Consider the following 25,410-nt stretch of genomic DNA (forward strand, 5'->3'; position numbering starts at 1 on the left):
AATATTGACCAAATAAACTAAAGAAAAAATAATAAAATGTAACACAATAAAATAACAATAACGAGGCTATATACAGGGGCTACCGGTACCGAGTCAATGCTCCGGGGGTACAGGTTAGTCGAGGTAATTTGTCCATTTGTCCATGATGTTGATTTTCACACAGGCAATGTTACTGTCACAGACAGAACAATGAGCCAGATATTTCACCAGATATATAAATGTGAAGCATCCGGTTGGTGTTTCCACTCACTACCAAATATGGTGATGAGAGGAAGCCCAGTGGACCAGCAGTGGGAGAAGAAGGAGCTAGATGAATTTTGGCTGACATTCTGCACATTTTGTCATCGATGAAACATTTGATCTCAGAACAGTTTTCTGTTTCCAAAACTAGAATCTGTAAAAAACAGAGTTGACTGCGTTTTGTACACTTTACCCTTTGCCAAAGTTTTTAAAAATTACGTTGTTTAGAAGGAGTGAATTGAGTTATTGCACACGCACACTTCATAGAGTAGGCGTTCCCTAACGGAAATATGCAAATACATGCTAGAATGTGCTAATTGGCTCTCACTAGCTTGTGCTTGGCTCTGCCCATTTCCTTGCTTGTTCTGCCAACTATGATTAATTTGCTCCCATTGGAAACGACAGGCTCTGGTCTATCTTGGGTTAGTTATAAAAAATCTTTGGTACTGTGGGTTGGTTGATAGTTAGATAGAGGTTGGATGTTTAAAGCACCTCAACAAGCATGGACTTGGCAGGGCCCTCCCTTATGTAAGCCCATGCAGGAAATGAGATGGCAAGATCAGTCTGATTAGATAGGAGCAGGAAAGCTTCCATGGGAACTGGTGGTATGCGAGCGGCTATCAATCTTATTCACGGACTGAGTGAGTTTTTCTTCCCCCTTGCACTGACAGTAGTTTGAGGAGCCGCCAACATTCCTTCTGTTTCTCTGAGAGGCGGTTGGCAGGTTTCAACAAAGGTTCTCTTTCCTGGATTTTACATGATGAAGAAAGATCGTTACGTTGACGGGGTCATGGGTGAAATTCCGCAACGGGGCTAGCATGTCAGGAGATGTCAGGGCAAATGTATTTTGACATTCTTCTTCTGTTGCTCAACCACTTGAAAGCTCTTCTTCGACCTCAACCAATTGTCATTAGAGGATCATATCGGTTGTGTTAAACACGGAGATCATTTTTGTACACTTTTTGTTTTTGTAACATTTGTTTCTTCTCTGGGCCCTTTACTGTTTTAGAACACATTCCTAATAGTTCAGAAGATGCTTTGTAGTTTGAGGGCTTAGAATACTGACGGGAAACACTAATATAAGAGCAGTGAATTGAAAGGGAAAGAGCTTTGGAAGTCAAACCGAGCTGAGCCAAGCCAAGCTATACTAGGCTGGCCCGGTTACGCCTCCACCATACTATAGTTCCTGGAACCATGCTAAAAGGACAATGTGTAAAGAAGATACCTAAGCCAGCACAGTATGGTTTGGGTCGGACCTATGGTGTGAATCAGGCACTTGATATTAGATGTTTGTGGACAACTACAAATACCTAGGTGTCTGGCTAGACTGTAAACTCTCCTTCCAGACTCATATTAAACATCTCCAATCCAAAATTAAATCTAGAATCGGCTTCCTATTTCACAACAAAGCCTCCTTCACTCACGCCGCCAAACATACCCTCGTAAAACTGACTATCCTACCGATCCTCGACTTCGGCGATGTCATTTACAAAATAGCTTCCAATACTCTACTCAGCAAACTGGATGCAGTCTATCACAGTGCCATCCGTTTTGTCACCAAAGCCCCTTATACCACCCACCACTACGACCTGTATGCTCTAATCGGCTGGCCCTCGCTACATATTCGTCGCCAGACCCACTGGCTCCAGGTCATCTATAAGTCTATGCTAGGTAAAGCTCCGCCTTATCTCAGCTCACTGGTCACAATAACAACACCCACCCGTAGCACGCACTCCAGCAGGTATATCTCACTGGTCGTCCCCAAAGCCAACACCTCCTTTGGCCGCCTTTCCTTCCAGTTCTCTGCTGCCAATGACTGGAACGAATTGCAAAAATCGCTGAAGCTGGAGACTTATATTTCCCTCACTAACTTTAAACATCAGCTATCTGAGCAGCTTACCGATCGCTGCAGCTGTACGTAGCCCATCTGTAAATAGCCCACCCAATCTACCTACCTCATCTCCATATTGTTTTTATTTACTTTTCTGCTCTTTTGCACCCCAGTATTTCTACTTGCACATCATCATCTGCTCATCTATGACGCCAGTGTTAATTTGCTAAACTGTAATTACTTCGCTACTATGGCCTATTTATTGCCTTACCTCCTCACGCCATTTGCACACACTGTATATAGACTTTCTTTTTTTTCTATTGTGTTATTGACTGTACGCTTGTTTATTCCATGTGTAACTCTGTGTTGTTGTTTGTGTCGCACTGCTTTGCTTTATCTTGGCCAGGTCGCAGTTGTAAATGAGAACTTGTTCTCAACTGGCCTGCCTGGTTAAATAAAGGTGAAATAAAAATAAAATAAAACATTTGAGTTCAGTCTTTACATTGAGCTAATCAACATGTGTGTTTCCCCAACTGGCGGCCCACGGGTGGTTTTATTTGGACCCCCACGTTTTTTGAGCAACATTTTTTAAACCAAAATAAAACCTTCTGTACATAGAAACTTGCTACAAAGGTCCAATTTGATACATCTTTAATAATGTTAAAAAAAATGTTTCAGTGTTATTTGCCTCAAAGCTAGCATAGAAGTAGTTTAGCTCGTCTGCTAGGCTCGTGTCACTGGGCAGTTCTTGGCTGTGCTTTCCTTTCTACTCTGTAATGGTTTGCAAGCCCTGCCACATCTGACGAGCATCAGAGCCGGTGTAGTACGATTTGATCTTAGTCCTGTATTGACGCTTTGCCTGTTTGATGGATCGTCGGAGGGCATAGCTGGATTTCTTATAAGCTTCCGGGTTAGAGTCCCGCTCCTTGAAAGCAGCGGCTCAGCCTTTAGCTCAGTGCAGATGTTGCCTGTAATCCATGGCTTCTGGTTGGGGAATGTGCGTACGGTCACTGTGGGGCTGATGTTATAAATACACTTATTGATGAAGCCAATGACTGATGTGGTGTACTCCTCAATGCCATCGGAGGAATCCCGAAACATATTTCAGTCTGTGCTAGCAAAACAGTCCTGTAGCTTAGCATCTGCTTAATCTGATCACTTTTTTATTGATCTAGTCACTGGTGCTTCCTGCTTTAATTTATGCTTGTGAGCAGGATTCGGGAGGATAGAATTATGCTAAATGGAGGGCGAGGGAGAGCTTTGTATGCATCTCTGTCTGTGGAGTAAAGGTGGTCCAGAGTTTTTTCCCCTCTGGTTGCACATTTAACATGCTGATAGAAATTTGGTAAAACGGATTTAAGTTTCCCTGCATTAAAGTTCCCGGCTACCAGGAGCGCCACCTCTGGGTGAGCGTTTTCTTCTTTGCTTATGGCGAAATACAGCTCATTCAAGGCTGTCTTAGTGCCACCCTCAGTCTGTGGTGGTATGTAAACAGCTATGAAAAATACAGATGAAAACTCTCTAGGTAGATAGTGTGGTCTATAGTTTATCATGAGATACTCTACCTCAGGTGAGCAATAGCTCGAGATTTCGTCAGATATCGTGCACCAGCTGTTATTTACAAAAATACATAGTTGTCCGCCCCTTGTCTTACCAGATGCCGCTTTTCTGTCCTGCCGATACAGCGTATAACCAGCCAGCTGTATGTTGATAGTGTCATCGTTCAGCCACGACTTCGTGAAGCATAAGATATTACAGTTTTGAATGTCCCGTTGGTAGTTTAATCTTCCGCGTAGGTCATCTATTTTATTCTCCAAAGATTGCACGTTTGCTAGCAGAATGGATGGAAGTGGAGGTTTATTTGATCGCCTACGAATTCTCCGAAGGCAGTCCGCCCTCTGGGCCCTTTTTTCTGCCTCCTCTTCGTGCAAATCACGGGGATCTGGGCCTGTTCCCAAGAAAGCAGTATATCATTCGCGTCGGGCTCGTCAGACTCGTTAAAGGAAAAAAAGGATTCTGCCAGTCCGTGGTGAGTAATCGCAGTCGTGATGTCCAGAAGTTATTTTCGGTCATAAGAGACTGTAGCGGCAACATTATGTACAAAATAAGTCAAAAAATAAGTTACAAACAACTAAACAAAATAAACGCAAATAAACGAACAAAAAAACACAATGGGTTGGGGACACGTAAAACGTCAGCCTTCTCTGGCGCCATTGTTACTCTACTGTATGAGATGGAGTTGACAGGTTATAATTGTAACCATGGTGAATTCAATATTGTTTGTAAATATATCAAAAGTAGAGAACTTTTCAGACCATGAGTGGTCTTCCTGAGGGGAATATTTTCTCTTAGAAAATTCCACTACATGTCTTTTTTTTCATTAAATAATGAAACAACTATAAACATGAAATTTCCCTGCCAGACAAGGATTATCCCGACTTTCAAGGATCCCTGTATGACAAGAAGTGCTGTGAAAGTACAGTATAATCTGTGAAAGGGGAAAGCGATCCAAGAGAGAAAAAAGCATGCTTAATTGTTCATTTATTTATATTCCAAACATTAGCCAACACAAATAAATACGGAATATTTCAGCTAACTGCCTTTGTCAAGGGATGGGCTCACTGCTCTGTGCTGGTTGGAATGCTGTGAAGCAATATCATTTCCAGTCAACTCTGTTTTATGTATGCACAAACCAGTTGGAATGTGTAATATTTAGATCTTCCAAACACAGATTGTGTCCATTAAAGTCCCCATGCAGCGCTCTGGTGGGGCTGAGTTAATAGAAGGTTGTTGTGGTACTTTCAGTGGACATCTGGAACAACTTTCAGAGCCCAGGTCTGCTCCAGCAAATAGGGATTTCTAAAACACCCAAAGGAGAAATGGATTGACGTAGCCGCATGCCATTTGTTTTTCTTGTTGTCGAACCAGAACATATTTTGGACATTGGGTAATTAAGGTGTAATGTGTTATGGTGACTCGCCCCACCTATTAGCCTACTAAAGACAAAAGCTATTAAAGAGCGACTGCCCCTAAAACCCAACTAATCCCTTTGAAAATGGCCTGTGTGGCATCGATATGAGTCCGAAACATTTATTCTAGTGTCAAAATTTACTACATAGTCTAAATAGGATCATTTTGGTGTAAAGTTAGTCTCATCCAGTCTCATTCAAAACAGAGTTTAGAACCTGTGAGTGCGTCACAATGGGTAAATGAAGGTTGGGTTTAGAATACAATTATGTCAACAATTCATGCCCCCGTTTGCCTATTAACACGTAGTGGCACCGTGTTTTCTGGGAAAGGACTGGGCGAGTTTTCTTTGCATGGCCCAGTGCCCCGAGTGGGCGGAAACCTCTTCTTAGGAGGAACAATTGAACGATCGAAAATGAGCAAACCCCGCCCACCAAAGGCACTGGGTCACACAAAACGAACTCTTCGACAGACAAGACAGGTGTGTTTAGTACTTGCCCTTGCTCAGGAAATAGCTACTGTACTGAAAATGGGCTTCCCATAACCCTCACGAAACTACTCAAGATACACAAGTATAGTTTTGTAATGTTCAGTAGAAAAACAGTAGTGTTTCCAGTAATAATCAGGTAGAGTTTTTACTACTTGATGTTGATAGTAAATAAGTAGTCACAACACTAGCCAGATTACACAGCTTTTTCGCAACCGCAGAAGAAGACAAAGCAGGAAGTAGTTGGTTGTTGTTAGCTAGCAACTGTTGACAATCCCAAATGTAATTATCTTCCATCTTTCCTCATCTTTCCTAGTCCTTATACAGGCACCATCTATAAATTATGTTTTATGAATACCTTCATGTTGTTGATTAGCCGTTAATATAACTTTTTACCATGTCAAAAAGATTGCTAGTCAAATCAGTCTTGTGATGAGCCTAGCTGTTTGCTAGCCCTATTGAAATGTAGCTATGTAGCCTCTGTTTTTGTTATGCTAGCTAATAAGTTTGTGTGTTTGTATGCAAATGTTCAGTATGTTCATATTGGTATACTTACCCATTCTACTTACCTCGTTTGTACAGGAGGCTGCTAAAGGGAGAACGGCTCATAATAATGGCCGGAACAGAGCAAATGGAATGGCATCAAACACTTGGAAACCATGTGTTTGATGTATTTGATACCATTCCACTCATTCCGCTCCAGTCATTACCACAAGCCCGTTCTCCCCAATTAATGTGCCACCAACCTCCTGTGCGTTTTGACCTTTTGACAAGGAGGTCCTCGACATAAGACTGGAAGCCATTGTTGGTAAGATTAACATTGTTTATCAAATGTTTTTCTGTGTTAGCCGATGATTGATAATGGCTTATAATTTGTTGTCTCTTTTGCTTGTCTTTATTTTCTTAAAAGTTATGTGGTGGAGATATGTGGCTGCAACTAAAAAGAGGATCTGAAGATAGTTAAGTCAAAGCTGAATGAAGGCAAGGCCATCATTACTACTGAAATTACTACAGAAATCACAACGAGTAGTAAAACCAGTAGGTTTTGTGTAGATCTTGTGTAATAGTAATGAATGACTCAACTCTCAGTTCTTACTGTTTCCACGGTAACATATATTTACATGACTTGTTGAAATTAGGCTACAAGCTACTTTCAAGGCAAGGTGTTGTAGAACGAGTGTCTTATGAAACACATTCCAGACACTGTCTCTTGCCATAACTGTTTTGACAGAAATATCAGCTAGCTAGATAGCTGCAGCTGGCTATCCTATCACCAGCTAGCTAGCTGCTGTCCGCTTGGCTAAACACAAGGTCAACGCAGGCTTTAGCCTACACATAGAACTGAATTAGCTGAGCATCTTGACATGGCAAGTCAGTCAGGAGGGGAGGTCCTCAACTTCAAAACTTTGTTGTCTCCATAGCAAAGCTAGCTTAGCTTAACTCGCTGTACTCGCTACGGCCCTTGTTTGTTGAAATTGAATGGCAAAGACACACCCAAGAAACACCCACATGAAACCACATCCCCAAGTTAACTCTTGTTTGCCTTCAGTCATGGCCCTAAAGAATGAGCCAACGTGTATTTCCCTGGACTTCTTTTTTCCACTACACACCCACAATGTAAACACAAGCAAAGTGTTATTTTACTTTGGGCCCAAATTCTGGTGTTTACCACCCTTCCTTCACACACACATACTGTTCTGGGACCCACCTCTCACTGACATCATTTCCCCTCTCCACACAGTGAAACATTGTCCAAACGTCCCTCAGTCAAGAGCAAATTAAGCTTAGCTTATGGCAAAGTATGTGTAATGTCTCTCAGCAGTATGGGGTATGTGGTCCAAAATCAATGACCACCAGTCTCTACGATTTAACCTTTTCAGGGAGCATAAACATTTTAAAAAAGGGAGACATCTATACCTCTACATTGTGTGAATGGTCCTCCATAGTACATCACTGTTCGTGCCCTTGACATCCAGTTCTACTGAAGGTAAGTACTGCCACCTAGTGGCTCTGACCAGCTTGGTTCATAACGTTTATAAAGCCCTTTTTTGCATCAGCAGTTGTCACACAATGCTTTACAGATACCCAGCCTAAAACTCCAAAGAGAAAGCAATGCCGATGCAGAAGCACAGTGGCTAGAAAGAACTCCATATGTCATCCAATATAGTAGTCAATAATAAACTCTTGTATTTCAATACACATTTTATGTGCAGGTCTGGCTGTGGACCAGAATGACAACCCTCACTCTGAGGAAGATGAGGAAGATTGTCCCAAATAGGGAATAGGGTGTCATTTGGGACGCAGACCCAGGTTATGTATATTTCCGACAGTTAAGAAACAACAGCCATTTTGTCCTGAAACCCTTTAGTTTTCAGATTGAAAACAAACCAAGTAGTCTTTTGACACATTTCTTTCTTGATGGCATTGAATACATTTTTGGTAAACAATTTCAGCATAAAAGACAGCTGCAATGCACGTAAGTAGACGTTGAAGGATTTGTGATCCTGCACTCTCTCCTAGTGAGCCTCCCTCCATATTTCCTCCAAAGAGTGTTGTCCACATCCTGCCTTCTTATTCCCATCTTAGATAGAATATATTTTTGTCCTCATCTTCTTTAAGTGTTCCTCCCGTAGTTTTTTTGTTTGTTATTCACTCGCTTCAGTAGGTCACCTTTCTGGGTGAATCTTCTACCACAGACAGAGAACCCATGTCATGTCTCCTCTGTGTGAGTCAGCAAGCATGGTTAAAGTCCCCTTCTGATGGAAACTTTTACCAAAACTTCTGTTTGGGTCCGAAAATGTTTTGGTCAGGTTCTCCTTGTCCTTAAAACTTTTCCCACAATCACCAAAGCTAAAGGGGATTCTCCCCTGTGTGTCCATATATGCGCGGTTAAGGTTCTCTTCTGATGGAAACTAAATGGTTTCTTGCCTGTTTGGATCCGTTTATGTGCTTTCAGGTTTTTCTTGCGATTGAAGCTTCTTCCACAATCACCACAGCTAAACGAGTTCTCCCCTGTGTGATTCATCATTTGCTTGGACAGATTTCCTTTGGGTTTGAAGGTCTTGCCACAAATGGGGCAGGGGTACGATTTCCCAAGAGTAACATGCCTCAGCAGGTCAACTTTCGGAGCAAACATTTTGCCAAAGCCACAGCAGCGATAGATTCCCTCCCCTGTGTGAATCCTTGTGTGCATCTTCAGCTGGCCAATCAGAGATAAGCATTTGCCACAGTCAAGGCAGCTGTGAGTCTTTTTAGACGTGGTGCTGGGTCTGGAATGGTGTTTTTCTAATTATGATTTTGATCCAATAGTGGGTTGGGATCCAATGGTGGGCTGCTGTCAAGTCCTACTAGGTCCTTGCTTACAGCTGAGCTCTGGCTGAAGGCATTGTTTAGGTTATCTGGAGGAGCACAGTGAATGTTGAGACTCTGTAGGTGGGATTCAAAAGGTTTGAGATCAACTGGTTTAGAGTCGCTCTCTTGGTTAAGGACCGAAGTGGGTCCTCCTGCTCATATTTACGTTTCACTCGGGGAGAGCCAATTCATATTAACTCAATGATTTTAGCCTCCAGCCCTTGAACCTGCTCTTCCTCCTGACTGGTCTGGAGTTGCCTCTTTAATCTGTGTGGGCTCTGAGTCCTCCTGGTCCACACACCTGCTCACAGTGCTACTGCTGCCCAGGGGAAACCACCTTTTCAGAGACAGGGAGAGAGAGCTGCAGAGTTTCTGAAGGGAAGTAGAGAGGAACAGAGGTCTATCAAGTATGTTACATCTTTAGACATTCCCTGGCCAAATGCCATTGACATTCCCTGGCCTAATGCTTAGTGGCATGACTTGCCATTTCAAACTGCTGACGCAGACAATTTTGCACACAGATCAAAACGATTTCCTAAACAGTTTATTGAGTGTTGATTGCATTTATATATCGCCTTTCCAGATCCTCAAAGGGCTGCAAGGGGGGGAAACTCACCTCATCTACCACCAATGGGTAGCACGCACTTGGGTGACGCACAGCAACCATTTGTGCCAGAACGCTAACCACACATCAGCTATCAGGTGAGGAGGTGAGGAGTGACATATGCCAATTAGGAATGAAGGGGGTGATTAAGTGGCCATGATGGAACTAGGCGAGGTTGGAAATGTAATTCAGGACACCAGGGTTAACACTCCTACTCTGACAATAAGTGCCATGGGATTTTTAGTGACCACATCGTCAGAACACGTGCCATCCGAAAGAAAGAATAGGACTATAACTACACTGTTAGTAAAAAAAAAAGACTATATAGAACTTAAAATGGTTCTTTGGCTGTCCCCATAGGAGAACCCTTTGAAGAACCCTTTTGGGTTCCATGTAGAATAGGGTTCTAGAGGGTTCTACATGGAACTCAAAAGGGACTAAACACCTCCCTCTGCAACTGGATCCTGGACTTCCTGACAGGCCGTCCCCAGGTGGTGAGGGTAGGTAGCAACACATCCGCCACGCTGATCCTCAACACGGGGGCCCCTCAGGGGTGCGTGCTCAGTCCCCTCCTGTACTCCCTGTTCACTCATGACTGCATGGCCAAGCACGACTCCCAACACCATCACCAAGTTTGCCGATGACACAACAGTGGTAGGCCTGATCACCGACAACGATGAGACACACTATAGGGAGGAGGTCAGAGACCTGGCCATGTGGTGCCAGGACAACAACCTCTCCCTCAACATGATCAAGACAAAGGATATGATTGTGGACTACAGGAAAAGGAGGCCCGAGCACGCCTCCATTCTCATCGACGGGGCTGTAGGGGAGCAGGTTGAGAGCTTCAAGTTCCTTGGTGTCCACATCACCAACAAACTATCATGGTCCAATCACACTAAGACAGTCGTGAAGAGGGCACAACAAAGCCTATTCCCCCTCAGGAGAGTGAAAATATTTGGCATGGGTCCTCAGATCCTTAAAAGGTTCTACAACTGCACCATCAAGAGCCTCCTGACTGGTGGCATCACTGCCTGATATGGCAACTGCTCGGCCTCCGACCGCAAGGCACTACAGAGGGTAATGCGCATGGCCCAGTACATCACCGGGACCGAGCTTCCTGCCATACAGGACCTCGATACCAGGCGGTGTCAGAGGAAGGCCCTAAAAATTATCAAAGACTCCAGCCACCCTAGTCATAGACTGTTCTCTCTGCTACTGCACGGCAAGCGGTACCAGAGCGTCAAGTCTAGGTCCAAAAGGCTTCTTAACAGCTTCTACCCCAAGCTATAAGAATCCTGAACAGCTAATCAAATGGCCCCTCTTTTACACTGCTGCTACTCTCTGTTTATTATCTATGCATGGTCACTTTAACTCTACCTACATGTACATATTATCTCAATTGCCTCGACTAATCGGTGCCCCCCGCACATTGACTCTGTACCGGAACCCCCTGTAAATAGCCTCGCTATGGTTATTTTCCTGCTACTGTTTTAATTATTTGTTACTTTTATTTTTCATTTTTTACTTAGCACTTAACTTAACTTCTTAAAGCATTGTTGGTTAAGGGCTAGTAAGTAAGCATTATACTGTAAGTATTCTGCGCATGTGACAAATACAATTTGATTTGATCATTTTCCACCTGGTATTCTGCTTTTGCTTTTTCAAGTACCCCATGTATAAAGCCTCATTTTTGTTATATTATTTTTTTCTTCAGTTTATAAAAAATTAAAAAATCTTTACTCTTATTTTTCTTGGAACTGCATTGTTGGTTAAGGGCTGGTAAGCATTTCACAGTAAGGTCTACACGTTGCATTCGTGCATGTGGGGGGTTTGGTTTCCCCAGTGATTTTACCCACACACTGCTAATGTTTCCCATAGTGTCTATGGGAGAGTGGAGCTCTATCTCACATGGACAAACAGTTGAAGTCGGAAGTTTACATAGACCTTAGCCAAATACATTTAATGTCACGACTTCCACCGAAGGTGGCTCCTCTCCCTGTTCGGGCGGTGCTCGGCGGTCGTCGTCACCGGTCTACTAGCTGCCACCGATTCCTTTTTCTTTCCTGTTTATTTTGTCTTGATCCATTTCACCTGTATCTTATTTGTTGTTAATTAAGGGCTATTTAAACTCCCAGGTCCCGCCTGCTATTGTGCGGGCTTATCCTTTGTCAGTGGTGTATTATTGTTTTGCTCTTACGTGTTTGCTGTCCGTTATTTTCCCTGGTTGGGGGACTTATCGGTTTATTGGTCATTTTGCCTGGTTGTTGGCTGGGCCCAGCTGAATAAAACGTATATTCATTGGAAGCACTGCTCACTGCGCCTAACTCCACACCCACCACTCCTAGCGATCCGTGACATTTAAACTCAGTTTTTCACAACTCTTGACATTTTAATCCAAGTAAAATTTCCCTGTTTTAGGTCAGTTAGGATCACCACTTTATTTTAAGAATGTGAAATGTCAGAATAATAGTAGAGAATTATTTATTTCAGCTTTTATTTCTTTCATCACATTCCCAGTGGGTCAGAAGTTTACATACACTCAATTAGTATTTGGGCTTTGTGATGGCCACTCCAATACCTTGACTTTGTTGTCCTTAAGCCATTTTGCCACAACTTTGGAAGTATGCTTGGGGTCATTGTCCATTTGGAAGACCCATTTGCGACCAAGCATTAACTTCCTGACTGATGTCTTGAGATGTTGCTTCAATATATCCACATAATTTTCCATCCTCATGATGCCATCTATTTTGTGAAGTGCACCAGTCCCTCCTGCAGCAAAGCACCCCCACAACATGATGCTGCCACCCCCGTGCTTCACAGTTGGGATGGTGTTCGTTCTAAACAGAACGATGGTCATTATGGCCAAACAGTTCTATTTTTGTTTCATCAGACCAGAGGACAATTCTCCAAAAAGTACGATCTTTGTCCCCATGTGCAGTTGCAAACCGTAGTCTGGCTTTTTTATGGCAGGTTTGGAGCAGTGGCTTCTTCCTTGCTGAGAGGCCTTTCAGGTTATGTCGATATAGGACTCGTTTTACTGTGGCTATAGATACTTTTGTACCTGTTTCCTCCAGCATCTTCACAAGGTCCTTTGAGGTTGCTCTGGGATTGATTTGCACTTTTCGCACCAAAGTACGTCCATCTCTAGGAGACAGAACGCGTCTCCTTCCTGAGCGGTATGACGGTTGCGTGGTCCCATGGTGTTTATTTTTGCGTACTATTGTTTGTACAGATGAACGTGATCCCTTCAGGCATTTGGAAATTGCTCCCAAGGATGAACCAGACTTGTGGAGGTCTACAATTGTTTTTCTGAGGTCTTGGCTGATTTCTTTTGATTTTCCAATGATGTCAGGCAAAGAGGCACTGAGTTTGAAAGTAGGCTTTGAAATACATCCACAGGTTAACCTCCAATTGACTCAAATGATGTCAGTTAGCCTATCAGAAGCTTCTAAAGCCATGACATAATTTTCTGGAGTTTTCCAAGCTGTTTCAATGCACAGTCAACTTAGTGTATGTTAAAATCTGACCCACTGGAATTGTGATACAGTGAATTATAAGTTAAATAATCTGTCTGTAAACAATTGTTGGAAAAAATACTTGTGTCATGCACAAAGTATATGTCCTAACCGACTTGCCAAAACTATAGTTTGTTAACAAGAAATTTGTGTAGTGGTTGATAAACGAGTTTTAATGACTCCAACCTAAGTATATGTAAACTTCCGACTTCAACTGTATTTTAAAAAAAATATTATCCTCTCACTTCGCCTCTGGTTTCAGGCTTGCTGGGATTTGCTTCGTCCACAAGGAATGTTCAATTCTACTTTCTTCTTCAGATTTTATTAACAGTTGGAAAACAAATTCAATGTTGCGTTATTTACCATTATTAATTGGGCTGGAGCATGGACCAGTGGCAGGGAAGATCTAAACCTTGCTGATATGCTTCTAGAACTCTTTGCCCGCCTATCTTCAAGAAAACAAATTGCAAATATATTAATCACATCTCCGGTGGTTTACTAAGCATCTCTTTCATATCTGCCTCCTGAATGCTGTTAAACTTACCCGGAAACGTTCCCTTTCTCTCCCATATTGCTGACATGTTCCACCGTCTCAACCTCCTGCCAATAATCACACCTCCCAGTTGACTGCTACCTATAATATTCAATGTAGTATTCCTTCAACATTGTATGCCCCAGTCTCAGCCTAGAAACTATGGTCTCCCTTCTGTCTACCCGAGGACCTCCCTGCCCTCGCCTTTCCCTGGATCTTAAAAAGATGTAGGCCCTTTCCCTCCATTTCACACAGGGGCGGACTGGGATCAGAAATCGTCCCGAGCATTTCTAACGCACTGGCCCATTCCGTCCCTTGAGGCCCCCACACTGACCCATTATTTTTGCCTACCCCATTATAAGCCAAATAAGGATTTTGCGCAAAACCCCCAATTTTGACCGGCCCACTGGGCCAAAAATGGATCAGCCCATATAGCTTTTGCCTGAACTGCCCAATGGCCAGTCCGCCCCTGATTCCACATCTCCTGCCACTTCTTAATAACAATCACTTCCCTAAAGTTAGCCACTTGGCCTCTGCTTTACTGGGACCTCCATGTCAACATTAATATGTCTAAGACCCACTGGACACACAATGGTTGAATCAATGTTGTTTCCACGTCATTACAATGAAATTAAGCTGAAACAACGTGGAATAGACATTGAATTGACATCTGTGCCCAGTGGGGAGCTTTGTTGTTGGCCAAAAAATATCCATCTCTTCATTCCCCTCTAATCCTTGAAATAATCCTTTCAATTCACACATACAACATGAGCTGCCATCTTATATTTCAGAACTGCTTTATTAGTTTGAATTCAATCATCCTTGTTGTTTGTATATAGGCCTACACATGACATTTTTGGGGGGTTTCACACTGTGGATACTGGTATTCAAAATTGCTATGAGAAATCTTTTACACACATACACAAGGCACAGTGTCAATTCAATACAGCATTTTAATTACAAAACTAGGCAAAAGGTTTTAGACCAACTGAAAAGCAATATAATAATTAAATTCCTCCATCAAATTACTAGTTCTATCAATTAAATGAATCTTCCTTGTCCTCCATATTTCCCAGCAGGCATTAGGTAGGGAACATGGAGTTATTTCTGGGTCGCACAGCCTGCCTCTGCATCTCGTACATGTTCACATAAGATGATAAGAGGTCATCCATTTTGTAACCCTGAAGAGCAGAGTCAAATAGAGTTGTTGGGGTATGAACATAGAGGCAAAGTCACATCACATTCTGGCTCTTGTGAATAAGTCACTACAATGCAACTGTTTGTGAAGGTCATTTAGTACACTCTCAACAAACACTACTTTCGATTTACACAAAATTGTAATTTATTGGTTTAAAGAAGGCAACATCTTTAATTTTGCCTCAAAGACATAATGGCCACTCACCAATGAGGTCTCACAAAGTAAAGTGTTCCCTTTGACCAGGTTGCCAATGGTGATGTGGAAGTAAGTGCTCCCGCTGGACCAGTTGGTGATGCGGTTGAACGGGTGCATGACCAGAAACTCCTGAGGTTTAGGTAAAGGTCAAAAGGTAATATTTGGTTAAACAGAGAAGGTAAATACTTTATAGTGCTGATGGTGGCAGAAGTGGGATCCAAGCTTGATGTTGTCTTAATGTTGTGGTGCAGCATTTGGAGAACAAACGCGAGGGGAAATGTTGTTGTCTGAAGAGATAGCATTGTATTGTACACAGCATCTCCTCTCTCTCCATCTTGGTTCGTGCAGGTGACTGTGACCTCCTCAGACCAATTGGCAGTACACCCAGAACATTGTTCTAGGAACCAAAAGGGATCTCAGTTTCAAGGTCTCAGCTTGGAGAGAAGAAGCCTTGTGAGGTATTGGTCGGTCACATGCAGGAACCAAACGTTAATGATGAATAATGTAAATCATGTAAATATAACTTGTCTGTGTAAGCAATATATAAGAGAACTAACGGGACTGCCCCGGGAGAGCTCCCGACCGACGTGTACTATGGTGCATTAAGTTTGTTGGAATCTCTCCAGCTTGCTGATAATACAGAATGATTCATTTAAGTTTGACTTTAAGTCCCTGGTGGTAATTTCCACGGCACACATGTAAGCGTTCAGATTTTTAGGAAACTGCACCTGATGTCAGCATAATTATATGACAATCTGTCAGTAAATGTACTATAGATTAAAGTAAAATGCTCTGAATGTTGATCAAATCAAAATAATCATATAAAAAAACAATGGTACGTTTACCTTTGTTTTGGGGTTGATGAAGTTGACTCCTTGCTTGCTGATTGCAATTTGCATGATACTCGGGTAACTCGGTTCAGAGGTTTGCTGTGAAGCAAGAGCATACAGAAATTCACCAATGGGATGGTTGGTGTCTGTATGTATCATTTTTGTATCGACTTGAGCTGTCTGCTAACTTACCTTTACTTCGAAGAAAGCACAGCCGAACGTCGGCCAGTGGCAGATGCCTTTTAGAAAGGCCACTTTAGCCTCGTCCAAGGTAATCCCGGCCTGCTTGTTGTAGGAGGCGATGATGTGCTATACGGGAAGAAGAAAACAGAAAGATTCAGAAATGTTGGTATTTCTTTATTACTATATATATACAGTTGAAGTCGGAAGTTTACATACACCTTAGCAAATACATTTAAACTCAGTTTTTCACAATTCCTGATGTTTAATCCTAATAGTAGAGAATTATTTATTTCAGATTTGATTTCTTTCATCACATTCCCAGTGGGTCAGAAGTGTACATACACTCAATTAGTATTTGGTAGCATTGCCTTTAAATTGTTTAACTTGGGTCAAACGTTGCAGGTAGCCTTCCACAAGCTTCCCACAATAAGTTGGGTGAATTTTGGCCCATTCCTCCTGACAGTGCTGGTGTAACTGAGTCAGTTTTGTAGGCCTCCTTGCTCGCACACGCTTTTTCAGTTCTGCCCACAAATTTCTATGGGATTGAGGTCAGGGCTTTGTGATGGCCACTCCAATACCTTGACTTTGTTGTCCTTAAGCCATTTTGCCACAACTTTGGAAGTATGCTTGGGGGTCATTGTCCATTTGGAAGACCCATTTGCGACCAAACTTTAACTTCCTGACTGAAGTCTTGAGATGTTGCTTCAATATATCCACATAATTTTCCATCCTCATGATGCCATCTATTTTGTGAGTGCACCAGTCCCTGCTGCAGCAAAGCACCCCCACAACATGATGCTGCCATCCTCGTGCTTCATGGTTGGGATAGTGTTCTTCAGCTTGCAAGCCAGTTCTATTTTTGTTTCATCAGACCAGAGGACATTTCTCCAAAAAGTACGATCTTTGTCCCCATGTGCAGTTGCAAACCGTAGTCTGGCTTTTTTATGGCGGGTTGGAGCAGTGGCTTCTTCCTTGCTGAGAGGCCTTTCAGGTTATGTCGATATAGGACTTGTTTTACTGTGGATATAGATACTTTTGTACCGGTTTCCTCCAGCATCTCCACAAGGTCCTTTGCTGTTGTTCTGGGATTGATTTGCACTTTTCGCACCAAAGTACATTCATCTCTAGGAGACAGAACACATCTCCTTTCTGAGCGGTATGACGGCTGCGTGGTCCCATGGTGTTTATATTTGCGTACTATTGTTTGTACAGATGAACATGATACCTTCAGGCGTTTTGAAATTGCTCCCAAGGGTGAAGCAGACTTGTGGAGGTCTACAATTTATTTTCTGAGGTCTTGGCTGATTTCTTTTGATTTTCCCATGATGTCAAGCAAAGAGGCACTGAGTTTGAAGGTAGGCCTTGAAATACATCCACAGGTACACCGCCAATTCACTCAAATGATGTCACGTTCCTGACCTGTTTTCTGTTAATTTTGTATGTGTTTAGTTGGTCAGGGCGTGAGTTGGGGTGGGCATTCTATGTTTTGTGTTTCTATGTTTAGGTTAGTGGTAATTAGCCTTATATGGTTCTCAATCAGGGACAGGTGTTTGACGTTTCCTCTGATTGAGAACCATATAAAGGTAGGCTGTTCACACTTTGTTTGTGGGTGATTGTCTTCCGTGTCTGTGTATGTTGCACCATACGGGACTGTTTCGGTTTGTTCGTTCGTTTGATGTAGTCTGTTCCTGTTCGTGAGTTCTTCGTGTTATATGTAAGTTCTTAGTTCAGGTCTGTCTACGTTCATTTTGTTATTTTGGTAATCATTTCAAGTGTTTTCGGTTTTCGTCTTTTCTTTAATAAAATCATTATGTCAAATTATCACGCTGCGCTTTGGTCCAATCCCTACTCCTCCTCTTCGTCTGAAGAGGAGGAGGACAGCCGTTACAAATGATGTCAATTAGCCTATCAGAAGCTTCTAAAGCCATGACATAATTTTCTGGAATTTTCCAAGCTGTTTAAAGGCACAGTCAACTTAGTGAATGTAAACTTCTGACCCACTGGAATTGTGATACAGTGAATTATAAGTGAAATAATCTGTCTGTAAACAATTGTTGGAAAAATGACTTGTGTCATGCACAACGTGCATGTCCTAACCGACTTGCCAAAACTATAGTTTGTTAACAAGAAATTTGTAGAGTGGTTGAAAAACGAGTTTTAATGACTCCAACCTAAGTGTATGTAAACTTCCGACTTCAACTGTATGTATATATATATATATATATGGTATGCTTTCAAATATTGACATATCTGTGATATAAATCTGGCCCAAATTTTTGTCATAATGGTTCGCTATTAATTTACTAAGAACACTGTTTTGGTAGTGGTTGAATAACTTGTCTTGAGGTCATGATGGCAGTTCTAATTGCATAAATGATGCTTTATTGGAATGAGCCATCTGCTTTGTAATGGAGAGAGCAAGAGATATATGCCAAATATCATATAAAGCTCAATAAAATGAGAAGGACTGACAGTGTACCATAGGTGTCTGTTGTCTCCTCATCCTCCTCCTTACCTTCTTCCAGTCCTCTGGGGACATGGTTTTCATCTCGTCAGCTGGCACCAGCTCCTTCAGCATCCTGGGAATCATGACAAACTGGGACCTGTCCGTGTCCACCTTGACCCGGAACAGCAGGCCAGCCAGGCTGGTCATTTCCTCCTTGGTACACTTGTGGTAGCCACGCAGGTACTTGGGCAACTCCTGAGGGGAGAGGTTTGTGTATGAGTTATGAGTAAGTGGGTTCTGGGTTCACCCCGCTTACTCACTATTTACAGCGGTTTGAATACAGGTTGAGATGCATAACTCTTTAGCGTAATCATTACCCATTGACGCCATTGGGAGATTTGAATGATGAATAAAAACTAATTCTACTACTAGAAATGTACAGTAGTCTGTGTGTGTGCCTGTCTGTGTCTTTCATGCCCGACCTGTGGGAAATGGAAAGTGAGGTCAGCGGTCAGGTCTCTTCCTGGGGTCACGTTGAACCACAGCTTCCTCATGAATATAACCAGGTAGGGCATGGTGGCTGGACCTCCTGAAACACAAATGTTCATCAGTCCTTATAGCATAGTATAGTTTAGTATAGCATAGCTTAGTATAGCATAGTGTAGCATAACATAACAGTTTCATCCACTGACAACTTGGTGGGAGTGAGAGTTTACTTTGACCTTTTGCTTACATTATATGATGTTTTTGACTGTTTTAGGGCTACGGTGTACATATAAGGACAATATGGTGGATGCTAGATTTTATTGTACAGTGGTTCTTCCTTTAAAAGTCGTGGCATACTGCAGCATAGCTTGCGGGGTGCCGCATAATTCTATGGCACGTTATTTAAGTATCAGCCATTGTTGCCAGAATGACGCAATTTACCACAATCTGCCACCATCTACCACAAACGGTTGCGGCATAAGCTCAAAACTTTATCTGTTAAATTCAGTACTGCGCCTTACCCTCTGTTTTACCTCCTTTCTTCACCTCTCTGGCTCTCTTCGTTTTCTTAGGTTGGTCTGTCGTCTCCCTCAAACTGTCAAAGAAGTAGTTTTGGTCGTGTAAGCTCACCACCTGAAAGCAAGAAGGGGAGAGAAAAAATAAACATACATTCACTTGCACTACCCGGACTAACTAAACCGGACTAACTACCCGGACTAACTACCCGGACTAACTACCCGGACTAACTAAACCAGTTAAATGAGCTTGAATTGAACCTTGTTTGGCGTTTTCATGAAGAGACTGTAACCGTCAGCTGAGGCCAGAATGAGCTTGTAGGCAATGTTACGAACAAGGTCACGAATCCTAGACGTTGATGTCACCTCGAAGAGCTAAATAAAGAATTGATGCATTTCATTTATTTCATTAAATGTATTTCACATGGACAATGAGCATAATTAATCAACATTTCTGTATTATTATATTTCTGTAGATTTAGCCAGCCAGATAGTTTCCACTGTGACAAAAGTTCAGATACCATATGTAAGTGGATGTGAGAAATTCATAGTTATCATAGGGATCAGTGACCATAAGGATCAGTGATCATAGGGATCATAAGGGTTAGTGATCATAATAATCATAGTGATCAGTGATCCTAGTGATCATATGAGGCAAAGAAGAAGCTCTCTACCTCAGCTCTGTCGTTAGGGAAGTGGACTTTATGGAAGATCTGGTTGCTGTCCTGTTGAATGGCGTCCACCTCCACCTGATGTGGAGGCAGCTTCCTGGGCTCCATACTACAACAAGAGGAAAGTATAGCATTAATTTCCCCCCACTCATTTTAGTATTTAACATCTCAATACCATATTTTGTAGCATCCTCAGCACAACTCCAGCAACCTCATCCAAGATATTCAGATTGAGACCTCTTGGTGTCATGGCTTGGGTGTTGGATTTGTAGGGACATTTAGTTCGAGACCTTTTCACACTGCCTCCCAAATTCACTACAGTGTGCTTTGGAGCCCCACCTGACTAGCATTTGTAGCCGTTGCAGGCAGTCTGCAGCCAGGGGCTCTCTGGGCCGTGACTCTAGGAAACGCTGGGTGTACTTCAGCAGGATCTGACTGGGGGGGAAGAGGCCGGTACACAGCCAAAGGAGCTGCCAACCATAGTCTACACTCATTCTGAGAGAGGGAGGGGGAGAGAGAGGGAAGGTGAGATGGATATAATAGAGAGTAGAGGGAGATTAGAGCGAGAGGGGGGAAGAGAGTAGAGAGAGAGAGGGGGAAGAGAGTAGAGAGAGAGAGGGGGAAGAGAGTAGAGAGAGAGAGGGGGAGAGAGTAGAGAGAGAGGGGGAAGAGTAGAGAGAGGAGGGGAGAGAGTAGAGAGAGGGGGGAAGAGTAGAGAGAGGGGGGGAGAGAGTAGAGAGGGGGGGTGGAGAGTAGAGAGAGGGGGGGGAGAGTAGAGAGAGGGGGGGAGAGTGAGAGAGTATTATCATATAATTAAAAATAGAACATCAGACATATACTGTACATCTCTGTGGTTATTTCCTAGTAATACATGAGAAATAGCTGACACGGCTGTATATTACCACACATACACATGCTGTTGTTACTGGTCATCTGCCTCATGATCTGTGGTTATTTCCTAGTAATACATGAGAAATAGATGACATGGCTGTATATTACCACACATACCTGCTGTTGTTACTGGTCATCTGCCTCATGATCTGGCAGTAGACCTCATCCTGTAAAGGCACATGCTGAGTGGCCGGACCAAAGATCTGGTCAGTCAGCTCTATGGGCTGGCGCACCTGTTTGATGGGGTAATCTCCCATGTACTTTAGGATAGGTGAGGGAAAGGCTAAGGACAATAGCAAACGTTTAGCAAACTCCACTTGGAGAGACATATTTATTAGGATCATTCGCTAACTGCCACGCCATTGTAAAAAAAAAGTCATTTTATTTATCGTTTAAAGGTCTCCAGTAACAATAAGTCCAGGTGTAATCGCTCCCTAGTGTCTTCAACACCTATTAAAAATCTTCCTTGTTGTTATCCAGTGTTCACCTCAATATCAATATGAACATCAACCGTACATTAAAGTGGAAGTTCAGGATTTTACAACTTGATGTTAGATGGTTTCTCAACCTGAAAGTAGCTGAAGTTGGCTAAGTTCACTGAAGTTTGTAGTGGCTATTTAAAGAAAACCCGAACCAGTTTGTCGTGGCCCGTAGACTACTTCAGGGCGAGGAACCATCTAACATCAAGTTGTAAAATCCTGAACTTCCCCTTTAACAAATAAAGTATTTGAGTAAAGGATATCAGTGAAGGAGATGCAGGCCAGATGGCTGAGGTCGGTGTTGCCCACCAGACTCTTCAGTAGGGGCTGTTTTATGGGTTCTTTGGAGGCAGCCCAAAGTTTCTCCCTGCCTCTGGCCTGCGCCCCGCGGCCCCCTTCTTTACCAGGCTGCCTGAGGGAAACCAAGGAAATAGCTAAGGTTAACGTGCTGTATTGAGAATGGTATAACCAGGAAATATACTGTTAACCGTGCAAACTGTAGTAGTGAGATAATTGGTCAGATTACTGTCACATTGGAATACTCCTTTGTTAAATCGATGATTCATTTACAAATGTTTGTGGTAATTATTAAAGTTAAAATGGTTATTGATGTCGATGAAATAGTAGTGAGAGTGGATTCTACCTGAAGTAGTCATAGGCAAACTCTTTCAGTGAGACTGGGGACACTGCCTCTTCCCTGGCGGGTGCGTTCTGAGCCACTGTCCTCTGATCTGGGCTCAGATTCAGTAGACTCTTGTGGTTCAACCAAAGAAAAACACAATGTTAATACGACCACAAGATGGTAGTCTTCCCCTTCCACAATCCCTCGAAGAATAGGGACTTGATGTCGACTTGCTCCACCATCTAACAATGCTCACAAGTCTGCCCAACATATGGGCAGCATTCCAACTGGTTAGGTGTAAGGAATAAATCCACCAAGGGTCCATTACGTTGTTTCCCGTAGGGAAAACTATCTGTAACGGAATGCATCCATGTTCACTTATTAGCTTATAAGAATCTTATCATGACTAAGGCACTACATCGCAGTGCTAGCTGTGTCACTAAAGATCCTGGTTCGAGCCCAGGCTCTGTCTCAGCCGGCCGCAACCTGGAGACCCATTGGGCGGTACACAATTGACACAGCGTCGTCCAGGTTAGGGGACGGTTTGGCAGTGCGGCTTGGCTGGGTTGTGTTTTGGAGGACACATGGCTCTCGACCTTCACCTCTCCCGAGTCCGTACGGGAGTTGCAGCGATGGGACAAGACTAACTACCAATTGGATACCACGAAATTAGAAAGAAAAAGGGTGGGAAAAAAAATAATAAAGAATCTTATCATGCACTTCCCCATTAGCACTATGTTCGTATCTCAGTAATATCCCAATCCCATTTGTATCACCCTCTTATTTGTACAATGTGTGCGTGCACTGTTTAATTGGCCTAGTCCCAGACAGCACAAACAGATCTGGGACCAGACTATTGTTCTATGACCTATTCTTCTAACCATATGAATTGAAACATCACTCGAGTGAAGTTTTCAATAAGTATTTTAAGTCTAGAACATTCTGTTAGAGTCTAGAACCGTCTTACCAGTGTGGTATCGCTGGGCTTGTCAAGGGTTGGCAGAACCAGGACGGTATCCGTGGAGACGGCGCCGGTGTTCCCGGTGCGCTCGTTAGTGCCTTTGATCCAGCCCCGGTCAGGGGAGTACTCTCCGTCCTTCAGGATGACCAGCATGTCCCCTCGCTTGTAGCTCAGGAACGTGGGGTCGTCTGCAGTTTGAGAGAGAGAGAGAGAGAGAGACACGAGAGACACAGAGAGAGAGAGAGCCACAGAGAGAGTCACAGAGAGAGAGACAGAGAGAGAGATAGACAGAGAGAGAGAGAGACACACACAGAGCGAGAGAGAGACAGAGAGACAGACACACACACAGAGAGAGACAGACACACAGAGAGAGAGAGAGAGACACACACACACACAGAGAGAGAGAGAGACAGAGAGAGATAGATAGACAGACACACAGAGAGAGAGAGAGACAAGAGACACAGAGAGAGAGAGACAAGAGACAGAGACACACACACACAGAGAGACACAGAGAGACACCGAGAGAGAGAGAGAGAGAGAGAGAGAGAGACACCGAGAGAGAGAGAGAGAGAGAGAGAGAGAGAGACACAGAACGAGAGAAACGCACACAGAGCGAAAGAGAGACAGAGAGCGAGACGGACACACACACAGAGAGAGAGAGACACAGAGAGACACAGAGAGAGAGAGAGAGAGACACACAGAGCGAGAGAGAGACAGAGAGACAGACACACACAGAGCGAGAGAGACAGAGAGACAGACAGACACACAGACACACAGAGAGAGAGAGAGACACACAGAGAGAAAGAGAGAGACAGAGAGAGAGAGACACACACACAGAGCGAGAGAGAGACGTAGAGACAGACACAGAGAGAGACACACATAGAGAGAGAGAGAGAGAGAGAGAGACAAGAGACACAGAGAGAGAGGGAGACACAAGAGACAGAGCAAGAGACACACAGAGAGAAAGCGAGACACAGAGAGAGAAAGAGACACAGTGAGACAGAGAGAGAGAGAGAGAGAGACACACAGAGAGAGAGAGAGACACACAGAGAGACACACAGAGAGAGAGAGACAGAGAGAGAGAGAGAGACACGGAGAGAGAGAGACACAGAGAGAGAGAGAGAGAGAGACACGGAGAGAGAGAGAGACAGAGAGAAAGAGAAAGTAGTAAGTCCCCCACGTACAGTGCATTCGGAAAGTATTCAGACCTTCACTTATTCCACATTTTGTTACGTTACAGCCTATTTCTAAAAATGATTAAATCGTTTTTTCCCCTCCTCAATCTACACACAATACCCCATAATGACAAAGTAAAAACAGGTTTTTGAAATTTTTTGCAAATGTAAACTCAGCAAAAGAAGAAATGTCCCCTTTTTAGGATCCTGTCTTTCAAAGATAATTCGTAAAAATCCAAATAACTTCACAGATCTTCATTGTAAAGGGTTTAAACACTGTTTCCCATGCTTGTTCAATGAACCATAAACAATTAATGAACATGCACCTGTGAAACAGTCGTTAAGACACTAACAGCTTACAGATGGTAGGCAATTAAGGTCACAATTAGAAACCTTAGAACACTAAAGAGGCCTTTCTACTGACTCTGAAAAACACCAAAAGAAAGATGCCCAGGGTCCCTGCTAATCTGCGTGAACGTGCCTTAGGCATGCTGCAAGGAGGCATGAGGACTGCAGATGTGGCCAGGGCAATAAATTGCAATGTCCATACTGTGAGACGCCTAAGACAGCGCTACAGGGAGACAGGACGGACAGCTGTTCGTCCTTGCAGTGGCAGACCACGTGTAACAACACCTGCACAGGATCAGTACACCCGAACATCACACCTGTGGTACAGGTACAGGATGGCAACAACAACTGCCCGAGTTACACCAGGAACGCACAATCCCTCCATCAGTGCTCAGACTGTCCGCAATAGGCTGAAAGAGGTTGGACTGAGGGCTTGCAGGCCTGTTGTAAGGCAGGTCCTCACCAGACATCACCGGCAACAGTGTCGCCTATGGGCACAAACCCACCGTCGCTGGACCAAGCGGGACTGGTGAAAAAAGGCTCTTCACTGACGAGTCACGGTTTTGTCTCACCAGGGGTGATGGTCGGATTCGCGTTTATCGTCGAAGGAATGAGCGTTACACCGAGGCCTGTACTCTGGAGCGGGATCGATTTGGAGGTGGAGGGTCCTTCATGGTCTGGGGCGGTGTGTCACAGCATCATCGGACTGAGCTTGTTGTCATTGCAGGCAATCTCAACGCTGTGCATTAAAGGGAAGACATCCTCCTCCCTCATGTAGGTACCCTTCTTGCAGGCTCATCCTGACATGACCCTCCAGCATGACAATGCCACCAGCCATACTGCTTGTTCTGTGTGTGATTTCCTGCAAGACAGGAATGTC

The 25,410-nt window shown here is 43.4% G+C and overlaps 1 protein-coding gene across 1 annotated transcript in view; it reads right to left on the bottom strand.

Annotated features, from left to right (window-relative positions):
* Positions 1-14,396: 14,396 nt before the first annotated feature.
* The window catches only part of LOC120019899 (unconventional myosin-VIIa-like), a 34,992-nt gene continuing 23,978 nt past the window's right edge, over positions 14,397-25,410 (bottom strand). The window contains exons 34-47 of the mRNA XM_038963310.1: positions 23,014-23,195; positions 22,068-22,177; positions 21,688-21,836; positions 21,063-21,216; positions 20,394-20,549; positions 20,058-20,163; positions 19,645-19,758; positions 19,402-19,501; positions 18,865-18,968; positions 18,452-18,637; positions 15,946-16,062; positions 15,769-15,852; positions 14,933-15,052; positions 14,397-14,711 (exon numbers count right to left, since the gene is read on the bottom strand). Coding sequence (XP_038819238.1) covers positions 14,613-14,711; positions 14,933-15,052; positions 15,769-15,852; positions 15,946-16,062; positions 18,452-18,637; positions 18,865-18,968; positions 19,402-19,501; positions 19,645-19,758; positions 20,058-20,163; positions 20,394-20,549; positions 21,063-21,216; positions 21,688-21,836; positions 22,068-22,177; positions 23,014-23,195 — 1,781 coding nt within the window. The 3' untranslated portion in view covers positions 14,397-14,612. The remainder of the gene's footprint in view (positions 14,712-14,932; positions 15,053-15,768; positions 15,853-15,945; positions 16,063-18,451; positions 18,638-18,864; positions 18,969-19,401; positions 19,502-19,644; positions 19,759-20,057; positions 20,164-20,393; positions 20,550-21,062; positions 21,217-21,687; positions 21,837-22,067; positions 22,178-23,013; positions 23,196-25,410) is intronic.

The sequence above is a fragment of the Salvelinus namaycush genome, chromosome 25 (genome assembly GCF_016432855.1).
Source record: "Salvelinus namaycush isolate Seneca chromosome 25, SaNama_1.0, whole genome shotgun sequence".
In the NCBI taxonomy this organism is placed as follows: domain Eukaryota; kingdom Metazoa; phylum Chordata; class Actinopteri; order Salmoniformes; family Salmonidae; genus Salvelinus; species Salvelinus namaycush.